Source organism: Acomys minous, assembly GCF_964271855.1.
Source record: "Acomys minous genome assembly, chromosome: 10".
Taxonomy (NCBI): domain Eukaryota; kingdom Metazoa; phylum Chordata; class Mammalia; order Rodentia; family Muridae; genus Acomys; species Acomys minous.
In genome coordinates, this window is record NC_140491.1 from 64,050,866 (window position 1) to 64,075,075 (window position 24,210).

Genomic DNA, 24,210 nt, shown 5'->3' on the forward strand with positions numbered 1-24,210 from the left:
TGCTGTTATTTGGTGGTCAGTGTCAGCACTTTGTCATGATTTTGTTTGAATGTTCTTGAACCTGCCAGTGTGATGTGCCTCTTCTCTGTTCATTTGCCAACTAATTTGAAGGAAAAATACCTTTCATGTCTTTTACTCTTTTTATGATAAAGTATTTTGTTAGCTTTCTGTTGCTAGCTGGATGGTGGTAGCTCATGCCTTTAATCCTAGCATGGGCAGGGCAGGCGGATCTCTGATTTTGAAGCCAGCCTGGTCCACACAGCAAGTCCAGCAGAGCCAGGGTTACACAGAGAAACCCTGTCTCAAAAACAAAGTATAGATTTGGGCTGGAGAGATGGCTCAGAGGCTAAGAGCATTGACTGCTCTTCCAGAGGTCCTAAGTTCAATTCCCAGCAACAGCGTGGTGGCTCACAACCATCTATAATGAGGTATGATGCCCTTTTCTGGCCCTCAGGTGTACATGCAGGCAGAACACTGTATACGTGAAAAAAAAAAAAGATTTCTGTTGCTCCTCTTCCCTTCCTTTTACATACTCAATGCTGGTTTTCAGATAAATCTTCAGCTCTAGGCTTTCTGGGTAAGATCCCTTCATCAACTACGAGGCCTTTTGTCAGTTCTGAGACACACATGTTTTTCCCCAAATAGGTCCCGTCTGTGCCTGTTCATGAGAGAGATTGGTTCTTGGTAATGACGGAGTTCAGCATTGAAGTCTGGCTGCAAGAACTCACATTGCTGCCTAAGTTCTATCTGAGTAGTTAATGCTAGTAGGCGGAGGAGAAGGGGATGTGTCTGTATGTGGCTTGGGGGGAGGGGGGGAGGGGGGGAGGAGAGGAGATGAATGAGAGGCTTTTTTGTATATGATATGAGGTAAGAAGTTTCCTCCTTCCATCTCTTCCTCCTTATTTTTACTTTTTATTCCTTCCTTCCTTCCTTCCATCCATCCATCCATCCATCCATCCATCCATCCATCCATCCAAGACAAGGTCTTTCTACATAGCTCTGTGTGTCCTGGAACTTGCTGTGTAGACCAAACTGGCCTCAAACTCACAGTGATCCACCTGCTTCTGCCTTCTTAGTGTTGGGATTAAAGGAGTATACCACAAAACCCAGCTAAGATATTCAGCTGTCTTTCTTTAAATTTTGTTTTGTTTTTTTGTTTTTCGATACTGGGTTTCTTTGTGTAGCCCTGGCTGTCTGGGACCCACTCTGTAGACCATGCTGGCCTCAGACTCCCAGAGATCTACTTGCCTCAGCCTTCCTAGTGCTGGGATTAAAGGTGTGTGCCACCACGCCCTGCCCTTTAATTTTTTTTATCCTTTAATTTTATCTTATGTGTATATGTGTTCCGTCTACATACATGTTTGCGCACCATATGCACAGAGTACCTACAGAGGCCAGAAGAGGGTATTTAATTCCTCTTGTACTGGAGTTAGAAATGATTGTAAGTTCCTTATGTGGATGCTAGGAATCAAAGCAGGGTCCTCTTTAAGAGCAGCCAGTACTCTAACCATTGAGCCATCTCTCTAGCCTTCTTGTTTTTTTTAAAAGACAGATTCTCACTGTATAGCCCTGGTCTAGATGCACCTGCCTTTGTGTCCCAGAGTACTGGGATTAAAGTTCTATACCACCACACCTATCTATTCTTTTATATGTGGATATCCTGTGTTCTCAAAAACCATATATGCTGAAGAAAGCATTGTCATTGAATATCTTACATTATTAGACAGTTACTTGCATGCAAAAGAAAATTTAGTTCAAGCTGAATTGATTTAGCTTAAACCAAAAGGTGAGAATATCTTTTGAATCATTGGAGTTTATGGGCATAGTTAGAGGGAAGGGTTAGTGGTGTAAGGCAGGGTGTTAAATACGGGGTGTGTTCCTGGTATCACAGGTTAACTGCGTCCAGGAAGCTAGGCTGAAAACCACTTAGGAGCTTGGGAGGTGGGCCTGCCCGTTTAACACTTACAGTCAGGGCAGCCTGGGAGAGATTTAGCCTTGCCTCCCGGGAGCCTAGCCTCCCTCTCTCCTGTAGTTACAGCAGCAATGCTAACAAGGCTTCCTCCTCTACCTTTACAGCTGGAGCTTCTTTTTCTTTCTTTCTTTTTTGTTTTTTCAAGACAGAATTTCTGTGTAGCCCTGGCTATCCTGGAACTTGCTCTGTAGACCAGCCTGTCTTTGACCTAGAGAGATTTGCCTACTTCTGCCTCCTTAGTGCTGGGGTTAAAAGTGTGTGCTACCATCAACTGACAAATTGTTTGTTGTAGGCTTATCCAAGTGCCTCCAAGTCACATACAGCAGTGAAGACTGTATGTTGTCTTAGACCATCCACCCTTAGAATTCTTTGTGAGTCTCCACATTCCTTCCACTTGCCTCAATTGGCATAGAGCCATCACTATAGTGCCAAAGGGGAACAGTTAAGCGACCTGCTTACTAGGTAGACACTTAAATTGTGACCTCAGCTCCCATACCTGATTCAGCAGGAAGGTGGGACTGCGAGTTCTATACCTGTGTTCTAGAGTGAGGTCTTTCTTTGTACTGTGTGAGTTTGTGGACTTCCTACCTTCCTCTAACATGACCTGTCTTTCAGCAAGTGGGAGTTAGTGAGAAAAAGAACTGAGTCTGCTTCTGGAGTCTTTGTAATTACTTTCTTGTCTTTGTTTTAAAGCATGCAGCCAGCAAAGACCACAGAGAAGTTCAAGACCATAAGGAACCAAAAGAAGATATCAACAGAAACCTTTCTGAATGTGGACGACAGCAGCTTTTACCAACCTTCCCAGCCCTCCACCAGTCGCTACCTCAGAACCAATGCTACATGGCCACCACAAAGTCCCAGACAGGTAAGCGCAGCCGACCCCATCCCGGACTCCATTGTGCATCTGGAGCTTGTTGCTCTCAGGCATTTTTTGGAGATCCACGATAGCCATGCACGGCTAAGGCGCCCTCTGCCCTCAAGCCTCTATGACACTTACTTTGCTCTCCTGACTTGCCTTCAATCAAGGTGAACATTGTTTGTTACTGAAATTTTATGAGATCTGAGTGGAAGGCTGAGTTTCTGTGAGATGCTGAGGGAATCACCAAGGTGTGTTAGTACAGAGAGCTGTCCTTGGCATCTAGCTTTGTTTCCAGCCAAAACTGGCCTTTTTCCCTTCATTTTTTTATGTCTACTACATGCCTTGTTAGTGAAAGGAGTGGACTAGGGCTTGATTATTAGGGGGGGGGCAGGGCTCATTATTTATTTATATTTTATTATTGATGCTGATTTTGTTTTTTGCTTGTTTTGTTTTTTTGGTCCAAACAGGGTTTCTTTTGTAGCCCTAGGTGCCCTGGTAGTAGCTCTGTAGACCAGGTTGTCTTCTGCCTTCCTCTGTCTCTCAAGTGCTGGGATTAAAGACATGTTCCACCATGTCCAGCTTCTTTATTCACTTTTTAAAATTATGTGTATGTTTGTGTTTGGATATGTGCACCTGAGTAAGGATGCCCAAAGAGGCCAGAAAAGGCCATTGGAGCCTTTGGAACTAGAATTACACACAATTTTGAGGTATCTGACCTTGATGCTGGGAATCAAACCCCCCTGTAAGAACTATGTATACATGTGATTAACTGATGAGAGTGTTCTATTGGAGGTGGAATAGCACAAGACCCCACAGGAAGCCTCATAGGTTTGTCTCTTCATGAGGGATGCCGCAGACTCAACAAGGCATTTTCTACTATCCTGCTTGGCATACGTGCATATAATGTTCCTGTGAGGAGAGCTGCTCCTTTTATCATGAACCAGTGGTGAATTTTAGGTTTATTGTGTTGAATGTTTTTGACTTGGAAGGTTTATTATTAGATTGGCTCACCTGGCCACTGGTCCTTTTCACTCCTTTTGACTTTAAAAAAACCAAACAAACCAATAATAAAATAAAACATGTATGTATGTATGTATGTATGTATGTATGTATGTATGTATGTATGTATGTATGTATGTATGTATCCATCCTCTGCAAGAGCAGCAAGCACTCTTAAGTCCATGAGTCATCTTTCCTGACCCCCTCCCCCACTTCTAAAGCATTTTTTCTTCTTTCCCTTCTGGTCCTCTTCTTCTGCCTTCTCCTTACACCCTCTTCTGCCCACTGTGCGCTTGGGCTGGCTTGGGCTGGCTTTGGACGAACCTTCCTGTGGCCTCAGCTTCCTGACTATGGGGTTTGTACCTCCATGAGCAAATAATACTTTCGAGTTTAAATCAATTTCATATTTTCAGCAAAGGATATCTTTCATTCTTTTATTTAAAGATGCAGTTTGTTAGGCTAACCCTTTCCTAGTGTGTATTGTTTTTTTCTGAACCATTAACATAAGCTGCTAGTTGTAGACTTGTACTTCAAAATACATAGTTGTTTTCCTAGAGGCGATGGTGTAATGCCCCTAAAACTAAGGACATTCTTTGGGCAAGTATTGTTTAGTAATTCTTAGTACATGGCCCAATTTTTGCCAGTTTCCTATTTATACAAATCAAACAAAATCAGCCTTGGGTCCCATACCATCTGCTTACTGTGTCTTGCTAGTTTCTTCTAATCTATACAGTCCCAGCTTTCTTTGTCCTCCCTAACTGTGGGGTTAGAAAGCACAACGTAGGTGTTTTGTGGAACCTATCCAGTGAGGTTTGCCTAATGTTTCTCCAGATCTGGTCTAGGTCATAGGCCAAATTATAGGCCTGATTTGGTGGCCTTTCATTGTTAGGGCCAAATAGTATAAACTTGCTCTTTCCCTAAAGTCCTCAGAAGTAATGATACCTGTCTGATGGAGGAGGTACTTCATTTGCCTGCCAGGCTGTCTGTTTGTATGTGTATGTACAGTGTATGTTTGTGTATGTTTTATATGTGTGGAGGTTAGAGGTTAACACTGAGTTTCTTTTTCAATTGTTCTCACCTTTTAAAATATTTTGTTTTATTATTTTACTTATGTGTGTATGCGTGTTTTGCCTACATGGATGTCTGCACCATGTGCATACAGTGCCCAAGGAGGCCAGAAGAGGGCATTGGCTCTCAAGGAATTGGAGTTACAGATGGTTGTGAGTTACAGATGGTTGGTTGATTTGGGGATCCAAAAGTGGGTCCTCTGCAAAAGTAACAAGCCCTTGTACTGAGCCACCTCTCCATTTCCCTCTACTTCATTTCTTCTCTCCCTGAACTTGGATCCTATGGGTTTGGTTAGGCTGGCTTTGCTGGCCGTCTAGTCTCATTGGAAGTCATGCCTTTAGCGATTTGAAATCCTCACTGGGCCATGTAAGACCCTTCACCTCTTAATAGCACTATGCTAAAGACTAAACCTTTAACACGGGACTTTTGGAGGTCTTCAAGATCTAAAGTGGAAACAAAAAGTTTGGAGGGGCAAAGCCTTTAATTCCAGCACCCAGGAAGCTGAGCCAGGAGGATTGCAAATTCAAGACCAGCCTGAGGACTTGTCTCAAACACAAGGAAACAAAAAAGAAAGAAGCAATAGCAATTTGTGAACTCTGTTATGAATCTCTAGGCTATATTCTATTGTCATTGTTTCAGGGCTGGAATCACCATAGGCTTGGCCAGTCATGGGCACTGTTGAGATGCATATCCCCAGTTTTTGGATATGGCCCATTACTTTCTGAAGATATGGTTCATCTTCCCATTAGCTGGTCTGTATTGGTTGCTTCTAAGGAACTCTGTCTCTTTAGTTCATTTTTTTCGAGTGTCTATCTCTGTGTTATTTGTTTTGAACAATTAAACCTGACACTTTTTAATGCTAAAGTGTTTTCATTATTTTTTGATAAGAGCTTTTAAAAACAAGATGCCCTATGTGTTCATCAGTCCTTCCGCATACTGTTTCGTGTCCTTTCCTTTAGGTTTTCTTTTCTTTCCATAAGGCAGTGGATAATTTGTGTGCTAGTGTGTGCTTTTTGAAGTGGCCTCAAATGTCAGTGTAATATGCTTCAGCAGCTGGCTGGCTTGTCATGGTTCTCAGGTTATAGGTTCCTCTCCAGCCCTAGTCGTTTTCCTGTTGGTACTTCAGGGCTTGTCCCATCTCCCAGGATGGAGAAGTCAGAATTGCTGTTCCTATGTGTGTTTGGCAGAGAGAACTATGGCCCTGCGTTGCCACCTTACTTTATTACTGTCAGTGGTGCACCTTCTGTTGTCCCTGGGAATGCTCAACCCCGAGGCTGTTACAGCTGGCTTCTGGGAAGATGGCAGAAGTTAAGGAGGCATGTAAGGCTGCCATTATTAGTGTGGCATAGAGAAGCTATGCTTCTGTAAATGTGAGTACACAGATCCAGTGCTGGGACCGTCTCCATCCTCCTCCTCCTGTTTACCTCCTTGTTCACAGGGATCAGAGCTGTCTGGCTCTGGATATCCATCTTTAGTGTTACTATATGACTATCACAGAAGGCTCTCTTCTTTTCCCTCCTGTTGAACCAGTGACGTTAGTGCAGGCAGAGCAGATGAACAGGTTCTCCTTTATGCCTGAAACTGTAGACAGCTTATCTACTGGAGTTCCTTTTTATCCCAGGAAGATAGAAGTCCATGGTACCAGTAACCCTTTTGATTTTCAGTGTCCGATGTGGGTGGGCCAAGAATGGAAACCCTGTGTGTCCCATCAGTGGAGCATACTCCAGGCAGTGAATGTGGGAAGCAGACTGAGGAGGTGGCTCAGTGGATAAAGCGCTTGCACAGGTGTTCAGATAGGACCCTGCCTTCCCCCTAGCCTCACACACAACCTGAGGAGACAGGGTTTCCAGATCAAGCTAGATCAGCTCCATTAGTGAGTTTTGGGCTCAACTAGAGACCCTGCCTCTAAGTAAAGTATACTACAATTAATCGAGGAGGTCACCTGGCCTCTCCAGTACTGTGGGTATAGTCAGTTCTGCTAGTAGCAGAGACTAACACCGAGTCTCAGGTATGGCTCCTTCCCCAGGACCACCAGCCAGTATCACATTGGTGCACTGTATTGACCTGCTGATTGGACTAAGTGAGCTGTGGGTAGCAACCACTTTGGGCTTGTTGGTAACATGTCTGCTTATTAGAGGATGGGAAATAAATCCCAACAAGAATTCAAGGGCAGTGAAATTCTTAGGACTCCAGTGATGTGGGGCGTGCAGACATATTTTTAAGGTGAACGATAAATTACTACATCTGGTCTCTCCCACCACCAAGTTTGTTGAATGGTTGGCCGAAGCATTTGTCAAAAGTTGGCTGACTGGGAAGGACTTGGAGATGCCTGGTGCCCCTTGGTTTAGTGTTGATGAAGGGATTTTCAGGCTCCCTGAGCGCTATAGTGGGGACACTGTAAAACCTAACCCTTCACAGTAGGAAGGCCTGAAGACAAGCCCTTCACTAACCCTACTAGATGCAAAATGGCGAGAGGGCAGCAGCACATTGAAGAGCTTTGTCACCTTTTTCCTTGTGCCAGACTTTAGGGTTGGAGACGCTGCTACTCAGCTGAATAACTTAAACACAGTAATGGGCAGCAGTGAATCCCCTTCCCCCAGCCATCCCTGTCATTGCCCAATGGACCCATGAACAAAGTGGCCATGGCAGCAAAGATGCGGTTATGCATGGACTTGACAACATGGACGCCCACTCCCCAAGGCTGACCTGGCTCTAGCTGCTTCTGAGAGTCGGATCTGCCAGCAGCAGAGACTAATGCTGATCCTCAGACATGGCCCCATTTCCCAGGGTGACCATCCAGCGACTGGTGGCAACTTGACTACATTGGACTGTCTCCATGGAAAGGACAACACTGTGTACTGTAGTAGATATGTACTCAGGTTATGGATGTACCTTTCCTGCACCTAATGCTTCTCCCAGAACCACCATCAGTGGACTTCCAGAATTCCTTATCCGCCATCATGGTATTGCACACAGTATCACTTCTGACCAAGGAACTCCCTTCACAGCCAGAGACGTGTGACATTGGGCCCACGGCCATGGGATTTACTGGTCTTAGCATGTTTTCCACCACCCTGAAGCAGCTGACAGAAACATGAGATGGCCTTTTGAAGACACAGTTAAAGCACCAACTGAGCTCAACCTAGAAAAGTGGGGCAGGGTTTTCTAGAAGGTGCTATATGGTTTGAACCAGCATCTAATGTATGATACCATTTCTTTTATAGCCAGGATCCATGGCACCCTGGAATCAAGGGTTGGAAAGGGGAATAGTTCTACTCACTGTTACCCCTAGTGACCCATTAGGAATATTTTTTTTCTTACTGTTCCCAGGACCTTAAGTTCTGCTGGCCTTGAAGTTTTGTTCCTGCTTCACAACAAACACTCCATGGAAGTGTAAGCTCAGTCCTCCCCCTGCCCCTTTGGGGCTTCTTATACTCCTAAGAAAGGAACAGCAGTGTTAGTGGTGGTTATTAGATTGCTTCTCTACAATGGAGGTAAGGAAGATCATGCCTGGAGTCCAGGAGATTCTTTAAGGCCATCTCTCAGTGCTGCAGTGTCCTGTGAGTAAAGTCAGTGGGAAACTACAGCAACCTAATCTATGCAGGGTGACCAAGAGCACAGAGTCTTTGGGTGTGAAGGTGTAGGTCATTCCTCTAGGGAAAGAGCCAAGACCTTTTGAGGTGCTCTCTGAGGTTGGAGAAAATACAGAATGCATTTTACGACAAGGCGGTTATAAATACCAGCTAAGGCCATGTGACCAGTTGCAGAACCTGGATTTTTTTGTTTATTTTCTCTGTGTAGCTTTGACTGTCCTGGACTTGCTTTATAGACCAAACTAGAACTCAAAGAGATCTGCCTGTGCCTCAGAACGAGGATTATAATTGACATCAATATTTTTAAGTATTTTGTTAAGAATGTGTTTGTACAGATACTTGTTTTTTTTCTTGACTTATTAATCATATAACATCAATTAGAATATCAATGATTATCATATTTAAGTTAGAGATAGTAAAAGAATGCTAACTATCTTAAACATATAATTATTTATGGTTGTACAAGGGATAGGTATATCTTATGTATAATTATTACCAGTTTTTTGTTTTAATTTGAAATTAAGCATGCCATGGAGATATGATTCTGTGTTCAGCTGACAAGCGGTGGACTTGTGATGGCTTTTCTTGCTTATCAACTTAGCTAATGGGGAATTAACTAAAATCTAAACGAGCTGAGCTCAGCTGTGAGGGGTTTTTTTCCTTAATTAAATCTTTTGAAGTGGGTTAGATCTGCATCTAATCTGGATCCTGGAGATGGGAAGATAACCTTTAATCTTGGCCACATGTTCTGCTGCTGGCATATATAAATGACTTGGTTGAAGGATGCTTGCTCTATTTCTTTGCCTGCTTGCTGCCTTTCTTGCTGGCAAATCCGTTCTTTCATTGGCATATACTTCTTTGGGAGCCTGGCATATACTGAAGGCCAGCGGAGACATCCAGTCTTATGAAATGAACAAGTACTGGGTTTTAGGGCCTTCTGTTGTGTTGGAGTAGCTGGACCACATCATCCCACATATGTTCATTTTTATCAATTCTGTTCCCCTAGAGAACCTGATTAATACAGTACCAAAAGCACAAGCAACCAAAAATTAAATAGCGATAGATTGAATGTTGAGAATTAAAAAGCTCTATATGTCAAAAGACATGAAGAGAATAAAAGTCTGTTTATAGAATGGAGCAAAATTATTTGGAAACTTTTATCTTCTGACAAGAAATTGGTCTCCATATTATATGAGCAAATATTATAATTCAACAGCAACAGCAATGAAACTGTCACCCTCTCTGTCACACAATGTGATTGCAGTGCCCATGGAGCCGAGGAGAGGGTGTCAGATCCCCTGGAACTGAAGTTACACTTGCTTCTGAGCCACCATACCATGTGGGTACTTGGACGCTCTGCAAGAATAGCAGATTTTCTTAACTGCTGGGTGAAAGGAATTAATAATAATAATAAAAATCTATTTTTACTTTTTGTTCAACTTTGTGTATATATGTGTCAATGCCATGTGTGGGTGGGTGCCCACAGAGCTGGAAGAAGGCCTTGGGGCTAGAATTACATGTGGTTATGAGCTGTGTGATGCTGGTTCTGGGAATTGAACTCATGTCCTCTGGAAGAACAGTAGGTGTTCTTAACTGCTAAGCAAGTGTTCTGCTCCTGTAGAGCAAGGGTTTGAATAGACAATTTCTTTAACAATTCTGTACAGTCAGCCAGAAGTCACATGCTCCACAGAAATACAAATCAACCAAATTATGATACTGCCTCACATATTAAGATGTTTAACATTGAAGAAGCAATGCGTTGGTGTTGAGGTCACTGCAACCTTTGTGTACCATGGTTAGGATGTAAGCAATAGGTCTGTTTTGGAAAATAGTGTAGTGGCTCATGCAGAGATTAAATATGTATGACCATGGGATTCCATAGCTTTACTCTTTTTTTTTTTAAAACATTTTTTATTTTTTACATATACATTTATATTACTATACATTATACAATAAACTACCCATAGCAAGAAGAACCATGACACAGTCAGGAATTATATAAATGTTAAACTCTTAGTGTTTTGGCTATTTATATTTGACCGTCTTGAAGAAAACATCTTTCCTATCTTGGTGCATCTAAAATTTTGAATGTAAATCAATCTCCATCACATCTTGTCATTATCAACTCAAAGCATCTATCTAGACCTAAAAACATGTTAAACCCTAAACAACTAAGCTTCATTGTAAAACTAAGCTACCTGGTCGTCAACTCCATCAGAGACTTGAGAAGGAATACACTTGATTACCTGACTGTGCCGGGAGTCATAGCCTTGCTCTTATGTGAACTTAAATCAGGGGTTTCAAACCCAGTTGCGCATCTACATGCATAGCAGCAGCATCACGATAGCTAAAAGGTAGAAACAGCCCATCAGTATATGAGTGGTAAACAAAATGTAGCCTATGTACACAGTGGAATGTTACTTTAAAGAGGGAGCAAGTTTTGCAGTTCCCGGTCCAGCCTCAGGTGAGGTCGGGGCCTGAAGACGTGTGGATGCAAGATCAGCTAGGGGGCAGTGAGCTAGGCACGGGAATCAGGAGGAGGTTTGCAGCCTGGCTGATCGGCAGTCAGAGGTCTTGTTTATACAGAACTCAGTGGGCAGCAGTAGATGCATGTTGTTCTAAAACATAGATCATATCATTTTTTTCCCTGGGCACATAGTTTAACTTCTGCTTGGTCATAAGTTTAGTCACCGTTGATTAATCAGGACAGAACAGAATTATCCTTTACAATCATTGTTTTTCTTATCAACCTCATAACTCACCTTTTAACAATATTGAAGTTGCCAGGCGTGGTGGCGCACGCCTTTAATACCAGCACTTGGGAGGCAGAGGCGGGCGGATCGCTGTGAGTTCGAGGCCAGCCTGGTCTACAAAGTGAGTCCAGGACAGCCCAGGCTAACACAGAGAGACCCTGTCTCGAAAAACCAAAAAAACAAACCAATATTGAAGTCTCAAAGTCGTATTTTGCCAAAACTTGACATCCTGTTCTCAGGCTGCTGATAACTGTGGTTTCAAGGGCACTAGACAGAAAATCTCCAAGCCAGCCTGGGCAGATAGTCATGTTTTAATAGAGGGCAAATTGTCATTAGGCTCAAGAACAATTTTCAGGCCAAAGTTGCTGCAGTTATTATTCAATTTCTGCCACAACACAATGTTTATAATTTATATATTTGTAGAATTTATTTATATGTCTAATCTTGGTATTTTGTTCCTTGGTCATACGACACCATAGTAGTCCTGTATGAGTTCACTTTTTCTAAGAAAGGAGGTCTTAATATTTCAGTCTTTTAAAAATTTATTTATTTATTATTATGTATACAATGCTCTGCCTACATGTACACCTGTACACCAGAAGAGGACATCAGATCACATTATAAATGGTTGTGAGCCACTATGTAGTTTCTGGGAATTGAACAGTCAGTGCTCTTAACTTCTAAGCCATCTCGTTAGCCCCCAAGACTTTATTCTTTTATCATTTATCCCCCAGCATTCTTTGTCGGTATAGAAGAGGCTTTTAATTTGATCTGCTGCCCACTTCTCTAGTTTAACGAATATTGTTTACTAATTTTACCTTGTTTTGCTTATCTTGTTCCTAAGTGCAGGGGTAGATGTGCTAAGAGTGTCTTTGAGTCAGAACATCATAAGGAGGTCTCTGGCATATTTTTATGTGAGTCACAAGTTCCAGGACATAAGGAAGACCTTCAAGCAGGCCCAGATAAGGAGATCTTCTTAAAAGCAGGAGGGGTGGTATGGTCAGGACGTTCCTAGGGAAACTTAGAAGCAGTATTCCTGGGGGAGGATTCGTAAGAAAAATTTCATCAATATCACCAATAATACCCTCAAATAATAAAAGCCCCCCAAGCATGTGACAAGTAGAGATCAAGGCCAAAAAGTGTGAGGCCGCACCACAGTTATTGCATTACTTGCCTCAGCTCTCCTGGAGCTTTGTCAAACAGCTGTGTTGGCTTTATGACCTTTGTTGTTGCCATTACATATGGCTGTGTCTTTGCAGCATGGTTCAGCATGGATCCTTGAGTACACTGAGACAAGCTAATTACCAAAGGACAAATATATGATTTTATTTAAATAGGGTTATATAGTACTTAAAATCATAAAGACAGTCTAATCAATATTAGATGCTATTGGCTAAGGAACTGGAGATTGTGGAGTTGCTGTTATTGGGAACAGAGTTTAGTTTACAAGATGTAAAGAGCTGTGGAGATGGATGTGGGGATGGGTCTTCAAAATTAGGGACCATTTTAATGTTAGTGAACTTTACAGTTGATGACTAAGATGGTAAGTTCTGTGTTGGCTTGAATGAGAGTGGATTCTGTAGGCTAATATATTTGAATAGTTGGTTCCCAGTCCATGGGCTGTGTAGGAAGTATTAGGAGGTGTGGCATTCATGGAAGGAGGCATGTCACTGAGGATAGGCTCTCTCTACCCCGCTCCACCCCCCATTAGCAAGCTCCCAGCTAACTGCTTTCTTTCATAACTTGCCTTGGTCATGGTGTCTCTTCACAGCAATAGTAACTATAACTTAAGATGTGTTCTATTCTGTATATTTCTTTTTGTGATGCATTTCTTAAGTATACAGTAAGTATATAGTGTTTTGCCTGCATGTATGCCTGCACACTAGAACAAGGCACCAGATCTCATGATAGATGATTGTGAGTCACCATGTGGTTGCTGGGAATTGAACTCAGGACCTTTGGAAGAGCAAGCAGTGCCGTCACTCCAGCCCCTCTGCTATTTATTTCTTAAACATAGTCCCTGAAAAGAACTAATTCCAAAGATTAGTTGGAGGTTCCAGTCTTTAGTGGACATTATGGATTATTGCTTTGCTGCAGTTGAACCTTCGGGGACAGACTCCCCTGCACCGTGTGGCCCATCATCTTTGGACACACAGATGGGCAGTTCTGTGTTTGGGTGTTTGGGCTCTGTTTGGGTTGGTTGGGGCCAGAGAGGCATGGAGCATGCATGGGCTTGTTAGACAGACCAGAGGTAGGCAGACTGACTCAGTACTTTGTGAGGTCTGTTTCCCGGGATAGGCCCAGCCTTGGCATAAGTCTGACTGAGGCAGCTAATCATTTGAAGGTTGTAACAGCAACTGTGGTGATCATAGGGAGAGTGTTTTCCTGTGCACCTAACTGCTGTTTTTCTTCACCTCCTGTCGCTCTGTCCACTTTCTGGAAACTGGAGCCAACTTGCCTGCGTGCCTGGCCGACCTCTTCTTCTTCTTCTTTCTCCTTTTCCCTATTAAAAAAAAATGCTTTATTGTGTATATGTGCCAGTGTGTATATGGAAGCCGAAGGAAAGCTTTGTGGAGGTGGTTTCCACCTTTACACCTTTACCTCGTTTCTGGGTATAAAACGCGGGGCATCAGGCTTCCAGAGAGAGCACCTTACCTGTTGCCAGCCCAGCGCCGCCCACTACCCCAGCGGCTGCACTCTAGTAGCCTAGCCTTTCCCTTATCCTTCCCCGCTTGTGCTTTCCTCCTGCTGTGTGTTGGTGTATATTAAAGTGTTCTGGAGGTGCTGGCTAGTGCCGGAAGTTACTTACTGGGTTTCTTAAGTACGTTTCTATTGCTGTTACACAACACGATGACCAAGACAATTTATAGATAAGTTAGAATTCATTTTGGGCTTATGGTTTCTATAATGACAGGGATCCTGGTGACGGGCAGGAATGACACTGGAGTAGCTGAGAACCCACATCCTGATCTACAGACAAGCAGAGAGCATGGTGCACTGGGGATGGGGTGGCTTAAGGCTTTTGAAACCTTTAAGCTTGCCCCCCATGACATATCTCCTCCAACAGGTTACCCCTCCCTCCCTCCCTCCCTCCCTCCCTCCCTCCCTTTCTTTTCACAAATGCCCTGATGCTTAGTAGATCCTTTTAATGAGCAGATATCGTGCCTTGGTCTGTTACGTTAACTATGAGTTACTGTGATGAGTTAAAAAAAAGACTACTGAAAAAATGAAATGCTACTGAATGGGTGCCTAGAGTTTATGCTTGTGTAGGTGAGAGAGACTGCCCCTGTTGGCTGTGGAGACAGTGCTACAGGCACATCACATGACCCACCTGTGCGCTTGGGCATGCTCTCCTTTCTTTCTTTTCCTTTGTTGTAGAATTAAACCATACACTTTTACCCAGACCTCCAGTTGGCCACTCTGTGCTACAGTGGTGATCTTTGAATTAAAAAGTGGGGAAAAACAAAAAACAAAAAAACTTCACAGAGTCTCCTTATGTAAGGTTTTCATCCTGGTATTGCTTTTTTTCAGAAGAGTCTGGAGTTCCTGGTCCCTCTCTATTACTTTCTTGGCGCCCCCCCCCCTCCCCCAAGACAAGATTTTTCTCTCTCTGTGTAGCCTTGGCTGTCCTGGACCAGCAGACGACCAGGCTGGTCTCGAACTCACAGGGATCCACTTGCTCTGCCTCCCGAGTGCTGGGATTAAAGGCGTGCGCCACCACCATCACCGCCCAGACCCTTTCTATTTTCTTGTTTTTTGTTTTAAAAAACATCACTTCAAGCCCACAGAGCCTACTGTTAAAATGAGCTGTACAGTATTTCAGGGATCTATATTCGGTTTAATGCTTGGGTGGTTGGGGAAAGGTCCCAGAAGATGGATATCAGAGACGCCACCTAGGAATGAGATGTCTATATCCTGGGAAGACTACCAGGGCCCATTCCATGGTGAGTGGTCCTCCTTCTCAGTGGGTCCTCCCTGCTGCACACGCTCCTTTTAGGCATGTGCTGAAGGAGAGGACTGTTCAGGACAGAGCTTCCTGTAGTCAAGGCACGGGGACTATTAGCAGGCAGGTTTTAAGGCCTTGTTTCTGATGATTTGTGTGGTTCCTGGTCTTACTGTAAGTGTCTCGGCTTTCCCTTCAGTTTGTCCCAGGTAAGAAATGTCTGTTAATACTCTTGTGTTTATGATGTTGACAGAAACATGTCTAAAGAAACAGGGTTGGCTGATGATTTTGTTGATAAATGTTATAGCCTGTATTTTACCTCTAAAAGCATTTGAATGGCATTTCTTTTCCTTTCTTGTCCCCTTTTGACTTTTTTTTTTTTTTTAGCTTGCTTGCCTTTTGTTTTAGCAGCTGCAGTATCTCGGAAGAAAAAGCGAAGAATGGGAACCTATAGTTTAGTTCCCAAGAAAAAGACCAAAGTATTAAAGCAGAGGACAGTGATTGAGATGTTTAAGAGCATAACTCATTCCACTGTGGGCGCCAAGGTAAGAGCGTGTGCGATCTGTTTGCCACATGGTTTTGGAAATGTGTTCTTGGTTCCAAAGTGTCTTTTCTTTGGCCGAAAGAACATTTTATTGAGGTTATTACTAGCTTCTCCAGGGCCTAGTTGCTATTCTACCCCTAGTACTGGCAGACCTTTGCGTCTTCTATCTATCATACAAGTTCATAGTGAGTCAAGTTGTTGTGTACTGGGCAACAGTACTTCTGAGGACTCTGCGCTGCTGTGTTCCAGGGTGAGAAAGCCTTAGATGACAGTGCCCTGCATGTCAATGGAGAGAGCTTGGAGATGGACTCAGAAGATGAAGACTCAGATGAGCTGGAGGACGATGAGGACCATGGAGCTGAGCAGGCTGCTGCATTTCCCACTGAGGATAGCAGGACTTCTAAGGAGAGCATGTCTGAGACTGACCGCACCATGAAGGTACAGCTCACTCCGTAGGTGGTGGCACTAAGGAATGAAATCGTGAAGTTGACTGTAGGTTCTAACAGATAGTGCTCTGGGCACTGTTATGTACTGGTGATATATGCCTTTAATCTTAGCACGCAGGAAGCAGAGGCAGGGAGATCCCTGAGTTCGAGGCCAGCCTGCTCTACATAGTGAGTTTCAAGCCTGCCAGAACATAGTAAGACCCCATCTTCAAGAAAAGGAAAGGGGGAAAAAAAAGTCAGCCAACAAAAGACACAAAAGGCAAACCAAAAAGAAAATGATTAATGGAAAACAGAATGAGAAGGCTAGAGTAAATCTTATCGAGTCAGTAGTGATTTTGTTATGTAAACTATTTTGAAGAATAAAGAAGAAAAAAAGTATTGTGGTTCATTATTAAAGAACAGTCTCCTAAAATCCCTAATAGTCAAATACAGCTATGTGCTAAGATAGTAATGACCAGAAAAGATTGATTCATTTCTAGGAATTAACTCAACTTACTACAGAATATATGTACATATAAATGATTCTCCCCACTCCCACCTTCTCAGGGTCTCTTTGTGTAGCCTGAGCTTTCTTGGAACTCAATGTGTAGATAGTCCTAGCTGGCCTCGAACTCAGAGCAGTGGGATTCAAGGCGAGCACCACCAATGCCGATCTTCCAGCTGATGTTTTCAATAATAATTCAGGCACGAGGCATGTACTGGTAGGCCCAGATACTCGGGGAATTGAGGCAATAGTATTAATTGAGCCTAAGAGTTTGAAACTTAAGTAGTGCATCCCCAGATCCCATCATTCAGCTAAGTAGGCAAGAAATGCCTCCTGCCTGGCTGCCAGCACTAAAGCTGTTGTGTTTAGTTCTGGTCTTTTGTAAGGAGAGCCACACAGTGTGTGCCCTTTTTATTTGTTTGATTTTCTTGCCTTATAGTTATTTCACCCACTATATTTGGAGTTTTAAAAATTTTCATTCTTGGTGCATAATTAACTGTTTTAATAATTTGAACATTTTAAACCTGGAACTACTGGAATAAATGTCAATAGGAAAGTTAACAGAAGTGCTTCCTAGTTCTTAGTAGTCCTTGTATAGACTATAGGGATCCTTAGACTCTGTGCTTGAGGACCACCATGGTACAGTCAGGGTTCTGTGTCATGGGATGCTATCCCTACTTAGATCTCCATTCTGCTTCCTATGGGTACCCATCAGTATCCTAGTATTGGGATTTTTTTATGCAGCCTGGGACTCAGTCACTGTTCCTATTAATCCACAGATACTGCTAGAAAAGTATGAAGAGGGTTGTAGGTGTTTATATCTGTCAGCTACTTCTGAGTAACCTCTTCTGTGCAGGCTCGTCACCACTATCCATTCAGAGAGTACACAGTGCTAGAACATTATAGTTTTGATGTACATTTTCCTGATTTCCAGAAGATTGAGTGCTATGTTTGTTTTCCACTTAGATGCTAACTTAGTCACTGTTCTATTGCTGTGCAGATACACCATGACCACGGCACCTCTGATGAAAGCAAGCATTTAATTGGGGCTTGCTTACATCTGCAGCTAGGAGGGAAAGTGCAGGTCCAGCCCACTGCAAGCCTGTGAGGTTAGACTGGAGTACCTGTGGGTAGCTCGCTGACTCAGTGCTGTCCTGGATGTAGGAAGCACCTGGACCTGACAGGCTACTGGACAGAGTTAAGTAAGTTAGGAAGGAAATTCTCTTTTGGTGCACATTTGAAACTTTGGGACCTATGGTATTGGTAGTTGGGGACAGGAGTTCCCAAAGTAGGGAAAAGGAGAGGAATCCAACCCTCTGGAATAGGCGATAGGTGGGAAACTCAGGCTGCACTTACCTGGAGTCCATTTGACCTGAGAAGTAGATTTGAGTGGATTCCCTGTAGCTTAAAAGAATCCCTTTTAACTTTACAAAGATGCGTTTTAGACATGTTAGCATCACCATTGTTTGTAATCTGCAATGAAATATACATTGTACAAAAAGGCAATAGACATACATCACTTGATCTTGATTTTCAGTTTGATTACACATCATGAAAGAGGGATTTCTTCCTTCTATCCAGAAGACTGTATCTATTTAAGTCTAGCACAATGAGACTATACTTCAAAGACAGACCAGAAGAAATGTATAATTTGAGCTTGGAACTTTGGTAGTGGATCATATAGTGGATTTTCTTTCTTTCTTTTTTTTAACCAGAATGAGATTAATAAATCAGAGCTCTACTGATTAATGTTAAAGCTCTGAACAGTCTTAAACCACAGTAGCATAGCAACAGGAAGGATTCTGAAGCATCCCCTTGTTATAACAACCTAGATTTTCGCTTGTACTTGTTAACCATAAAGCAGGTTCTTAGGCCCTAAAATACTTTCTTAGGCCCTCACAACTTAAGTGTCAATATCCTTAGGCTTTTTTCCTATTTACCATGAGACAGGGTGAGACTGTTGGGAGCAGTCACTGTCTGTTAGCTAAAGGAATGATAAGAGGTTATATCCGAGACCTTTTTGAGTCTGGTAACAAAGTAGATTGTGTCTAGACCTAGTGGTAGCATCTCTTGGATAATGAGGCTTAAGGGCTGGTTTTTACACATGAAGAGGACCGAGAAGGTGTCTGAAGCCTATTTAACATGAAATCTGTGAGTAAAGTAAACCTGTTTGCCTTTTTAAATAAGAGATCTGGTGGTCAGTAATATTAACTAGCTAATGGATAACTTTGCCATCAGGAGGGAATTGCTTGTTTTTTAGTGGTCAAGCTACCATTAGCTTATCTTCAGTGTGATCAGAGACCTGAGAAGGATAAATTGTAACCTAGACGAATCTATGTATCAATTAAAATGACAGAGATGACTAGTTAATCCATAGTTCAGTACCTAGACAGCTGTCCCAGGCTCCTGTGGCTTTATGTCAATGTGGGCAAAGACAGTGTGGCCATTAGGCACAGAGGATGAGAGGCTTTTTCTCTGGAAGAAGATGAGAGAGACTGACCTCACCTCATTTTCAGTGATGTGAGACAACAACTCTCCAGATGTTCAGTTTGTTCACATTTCAGGCTCGGCCCTGGCCCCAGGTGAGACATGGGGTGGGGGTGGGGGGGGGTGCGGCTGCTTGCGTAGTGGTTAGTATACCACAATCGAGGGTTGAAGTTATCTTTTGGAGAGCTTGGGGAGTTACTGTTAGGATTTGGGAGTCTCTGTCATATTTAATGCCGTATTCAGCAGATCTCTGACAAGCTTCAGGGTTAGCATATTGGAGTTAAACTTTGTCTGTCTTTTGTTATATGCTTTAAACTACACTTTGCAGACATAAAACAGAATGCAATGATCAATAATTATGTCATATTCTGCAGGTAAGTGTTTGAGGACCACATCTATTGCAAATAGGTTTAAATAGGGAAACTTTGCTTGTTTCTAGTTACTTTCTGTTCAACTTTGAAAGCATGTGTAGGAGTCTAAATAAAGCTTAATCTTGCAGTCATTCACATTGGCTCTTAACATGACTTCAAATATATTTCTGGACATGTTAAAGTATTTGATCATTTATAAGATGAGTGACAAGTAAGTTGCATTTCTTAGTCACTAAAGACTAGGACTTTAGGTTTCATCCCTGTTAAGAGAGAGTATAACAGTTTCCTTGGTGATTTAGTTTGCAAAATGTCTATAGACATCTAAAGCCAAAGTAACAAAGCTAAAGTAACATTAGCAAAACAAAGATAAACATTTTAAGGCAGTGGTTTTTAATCCTTTGAGAGTGAAAATAGGGCATAATAACCAAGTTCTAACATTGTCATCCATTTTCAGCGTCAGAAATACAGTAGAACATTATACAATAACTTTAAAATTACATTTGAATTTGTAATATCAAGTCTGTTGGCCAGGAAGCCAGGAGTTGAACCTTGGGGCAGCTGGTAGCAGGAGAAACAGCATTCATCCATTCATACAGCCAAGAACTAGTAAAGACAGAAGTAGTTAGACATACCTTTTAAAGTCACCTGTTTATTTGAATAGACCTTCATTTAAGGAATATTTTGAACCGGGGTTGAATTATGTATATAGCATGTTATAAAAATATAACTTTGAATTTCTATAAAAATTCATACCAATTGAAAATGAGACTTGTTGCTTTCTTAGTCTAAAAGGAGATAAAAATAATAAACAGAAAGTTCATTAGGACTAAATATTTTCATAATTGTTGCTTTATATCATGTGGTCATATTAAGATGGTAGAGTCACATGACAGATTGTAAGCTATGTGGTTGGCACATACGTGCACATACAAAAATAGAATTTAGGTTTCTCTCTCTCTCTTTCTTTCTTTCTTTTTTTTTTTTTTTTCCTTTTCTTTTCTTTCTTTGAGACAGGGTTTCTCTGTGTAGTCCTGGCTGTCCTGGACTAGTTTTGTAGACCAGGCTGTCCTCAAACTCAGAGAGATCCTCCTGCCTCTGCCTCCTGAGTGCTGGGATTAAAGACATGTGACGCCATGACTCTGAACTTAGATTTTAAGCATCATACCCAATAAGCAAATTATACAAATCCTTAGGTAAGAGTTTATAGCATAATCTCAAGATTTGTTTGTTTTGAGAGTAAAGAAACCAGAAAAGAGTTTCAAGAGTTGGGAAGTAGAACTTTAGAGATCAGAGACTTTGGGACTTAGGACAGAATTTAGATATTGGGATCTTTTGTCTGTGGTTGTTCTGGGCTTTTAATGAGGCCAGGTTTTGTAATAAAGGGAGGGAGAAGAGAGAGAGAGAGAGAGCCCTCCCTTGGGGTTCCTGAGGCTGCTGTGGGAGTGGTGGGAGGGGCTGGCGGTTGCAAGCAGTGTGCAGGTCCAAAAGCCTACCTCCAGTGACACACTTTCTCCAACAAGGCCACACCTTCTAGTTCTCTTCAATAGTGCTACTCCCTATGAGCCTATGGAGGTCATTCTTATTCACACTACAACAGATGGTTTCTTTTGTGAAGACGCTGATCAAGTAGTCAGTACACTATCATGTTCTACTGTGAGCCATGGAGACTTGTGTTCCCATCTAGCTGTGTGGAATAGAAGGTACAGTTGGCCACACCAGTGGAGTGTCCTAGCTGCGAGCTGGGAAGCCGGCCCTGCTGACCGTAGTTGTTTCTTGCTGTTCTTATAATGAGGACAGCGTCCTCTGCTACAGAACACAGGTTCTAATAGCTTTACATTCTGCTTCCTTATTTCTAATTTACTATTTGGCAACTAGTACTCTTGTTTGTTGTTGGTTTTGTTTTTTGTGGCGTTTTTCCGGGGCTGGGTGGTGGTTAGCAGTGTTCAAGACCCGGTTTGTTCTTCTGTGCAATATTGGCTGTCTTGGAATTCTGTAGACTAGGCTGGCCTCAAACTCATAGATCCTTGTGCCTCTGCCCCTTGAGTGCTGGGATTAAAGGTGTGTGCCACCACTACCTGACAAGTACTCTTTAGTCTCCCTTTGCCTTAGGATTTCAACTTGTGCTTTTTTGCTTTGTTTTTTAAAGACAGGGTTTCTCTATGTAGCCTTTGCTAACCTGGACTCACTTTGTAGACCAGGCTGGCCTCAAACTCACAGAGATGACTGTCTCTGCCTATCAGAGCACTGGGATTATAGGTGTGCGCTACCATGCCACTTACACGTGGCATATATCTAATTGTTAAGCAGCATTTTTTAAAAAAGATGTATTTATTTATTACATAGACAGTGTTCTGCCTACATGTATGCCTGTACATGAGAAGAGGGCACCAGATCTCATTATAGATGGTCATGAGCCACCATGTGGTTGCTGGGAATTGAACTCAGGACCTCTGGAAGAGCAGCCAGTGCTACTCTCCACTGAGCCATCTCTCTATTCCCCTTAAGCAGCATTTTTTTAAAAAGTGATTTTATCCTTTTTGTGTATTACCTTTTCTAGTTGGTAGTTGCATTATACAGTCTTGTTTAGAACTCGGCAGACAAACAAAACAACTGCCCAATGAATTAAAAGAAAACTTAAATAAAACTAACAAAGTCCCTGAGTCCTGCAATGAAGGTTATATTTAATGGTGAAAGTTGAAAGCATTTCTAATATCCGTCATAAAATGAGGGTGAGATGGCTGCTTTTAGCTTAGCTTTAACACAAGGAGAATAACATTCACTGTTTTGACTGATGCTGTAAGAGAAAAGCCAGAAAAAAACTTTAATATTTAAAGGAGAGGGGGAAACTTAAACATCCCTTTAAAATCTTGGAAAAATCACAGGAAACCATCGCAGCCATTGCACTGCACTTCTATGTGACCATGGCATTGACATCTCCTTTTTCCGTGTAAAGTTGTAGAAAGCACCAGCACATCCATAAGTGACCAGGCATGTTTTTTGGTTTTGGCTTTTGATTTTTCAGCACAAGGTTTCTCTATGTAGCAGAGCCCTGGCTGTCCTGGACTTGGTTTGTAGAATTCCAACTCAGAGAGATCTGGCTGCCGGTGCCTCCCTGGCACTGGGGCGAGTGCCTTACGCCACCCGCCCAGCCCGCCTAGGCATGTTCTTAAACGTCAGGTTTAAACATTATGTGGCCATAATGGCACACCTTTAATCCCAGCACTGGAAGGCAGGGCCGGTTTTGCTCTCTCCCTAGGGTAACACAGTCAACAATAGTGTAGTATAAGAGAACAGCAGGAATTTGCTAAACGAGGCCAACAAGAGACCTATCATTTGTGCAAATCAAAAACCAAAAATCAAAAAGCATCGGCTTTAGGTTTATCTCTAGGCTCAGAACAGTTCCTTCAAAATCTACTCAGAACTTTCTGTAGAGCTGCATATTCTGACACTCATGGACTATCGAGAGCAAGAAGAGTGGTGGGAATTGTGTGAGAGGCTGTAGGAGAAGCCAGCAGTGTGGAGAGTGGGCAAAGCAGGAGACATGCATAGGTGTTAATGGGAGGGGCTCCATTTCCATCCTCATCTGCCTTCATGTTGAGGACCTCGGCTTCTTTGGAATGCAGCTTGACTATGAACCCTACAGGTTCTTTTGAGCTGGGACCATCAAGAGAAGTGCATCCTACAGAAAGTCAGACTACAGCATACCAGAGGTCACAGCCCTGACTTGGAATGAGTAGATCTGGGGTGAGTGGACACATATTAATGCATTCACAGTGTAGATAGAAAAGATAAATACAGTAGGGAAACAAGGTGTCTTCGGTGTTATGACATAGAAAGAATTCCAAAACTTGTCTATAATTGGAAAAAAGCAAATTTACTGAAGTGTGTCCAGCAGAGAAACAGGTTTAGGCATAGGCACAGTGTAAGTAGAAGTAGCCAGGCAGCAGAGCAGTGATGGCTCTTGGGACTAGACTGTTCTTGGGTGAGGTGAGGTAGGTTGCTAGTGGGTTTTTGTTTTTTTCTGAGACAGGGTTTCTGAGAGATCCACCTGCCTCTGACTTCCTAACTTCTGGGACTACAGACATGCGCCACCACGGCTGGCATGTTGTGTATTATTTTATACCTCTGGAGAATATTCTTGTGCTCTCTGTGTCTGTCTCTCTGTGTGTGTACGTGCGTATTACCGCTTTTTACAGATATCTGGCATTCCTTGCATGCACTGTAACCTCCAACGTGTAGTTAATGAATTTCAATCAATCATCAGAGTTAATCTGTTTGGGATGGACTATCTTAGGAGGAAGTGGGAGCAGAAACTCATGGTATCTTGTTCTTTGCTTAGAAGTTCACTGGCCAGAGCTAGCTAGTCAGTCAGCTTGTCTCCACGTTGGGGCAGACTGAGGTCCCTTCCATGTATGTCTTACAGTGTTTTTTGTTTTAAAAAAATTATTTATTTTTATTCGTGTACATTGATGTTTTGCCTGAATGTATGTCTGTGTGAAGGTGTTGGATCCCTTGGAACTGGAATTACAGACAGTTTTGAGCTGCCACATGGGTGCTGGGAAATGAACTCCGGTCTTAACTGCTGAGTCATCTCCAGCCCTGTCCTACAGTGTTTCTTAACATTTGTTTTGGATCCATCTGTCTTCTACTAAAAGATTTATTTCGTCTTTGTTTTTTTGTTTGGCTTGATC

At 42.6% G+C, this 24,210-nt stretch overlaps 1 protein-coding gene and 1 long non-coding RNA gene across 17 annotated transcripts in view; one reads left to right on the top strand and one right to left on the bottom strand.

Annotated features, from left to right (window-relative positions):
* The window catches only part of LOC311607196, a 61,032-nt gene extending 36,826 nt beyond the window's left edge, over positions 1-24,206 (bottom strand). Inside the window, exon 1 of the long non-coding RNA XR_014782555.1 lies at positions 21,908-24,206. This is a non-coding gene — a long non-coding RNA (uncharacterized lncRNA). The remainder of the gene's footprint in view (positions 1-21,907) is intronic.
* EHMT1 (euchromatic histone lysine methyltransferase 1) overlaps positions 1-24,210 on the top strand; it is a 134,154-nt gene that overhangs the window by 41,081 nt on the left and 68,863 nt on the right. For 11 of the 16 annotated variants that reach the window (XM_084798806.1, XM_084798821.1, XM_084798807.1 and 8 more), the window contains exons 4-6: positions 2,666-2,837; positions 15,575-15,732; positions 15,981-16,169. In XM_084798806.1, coding sequence (XP_084654932.1) covers positions 2,666-2,837; positions 15,575-15,732; positions 15,981-16,169 — 519 coding nt within the window. The remainder of the gene's footprint in view (positions 1-2,665; positions 2,838-15,574; positions 15,733-15,980; positions 16,170-24,210) is intronic. The other 5 variants (XM_084798815.1, XM_084798820.1, XM_084798816.1 and 2 more) reach the window with 2 other exon arrangements.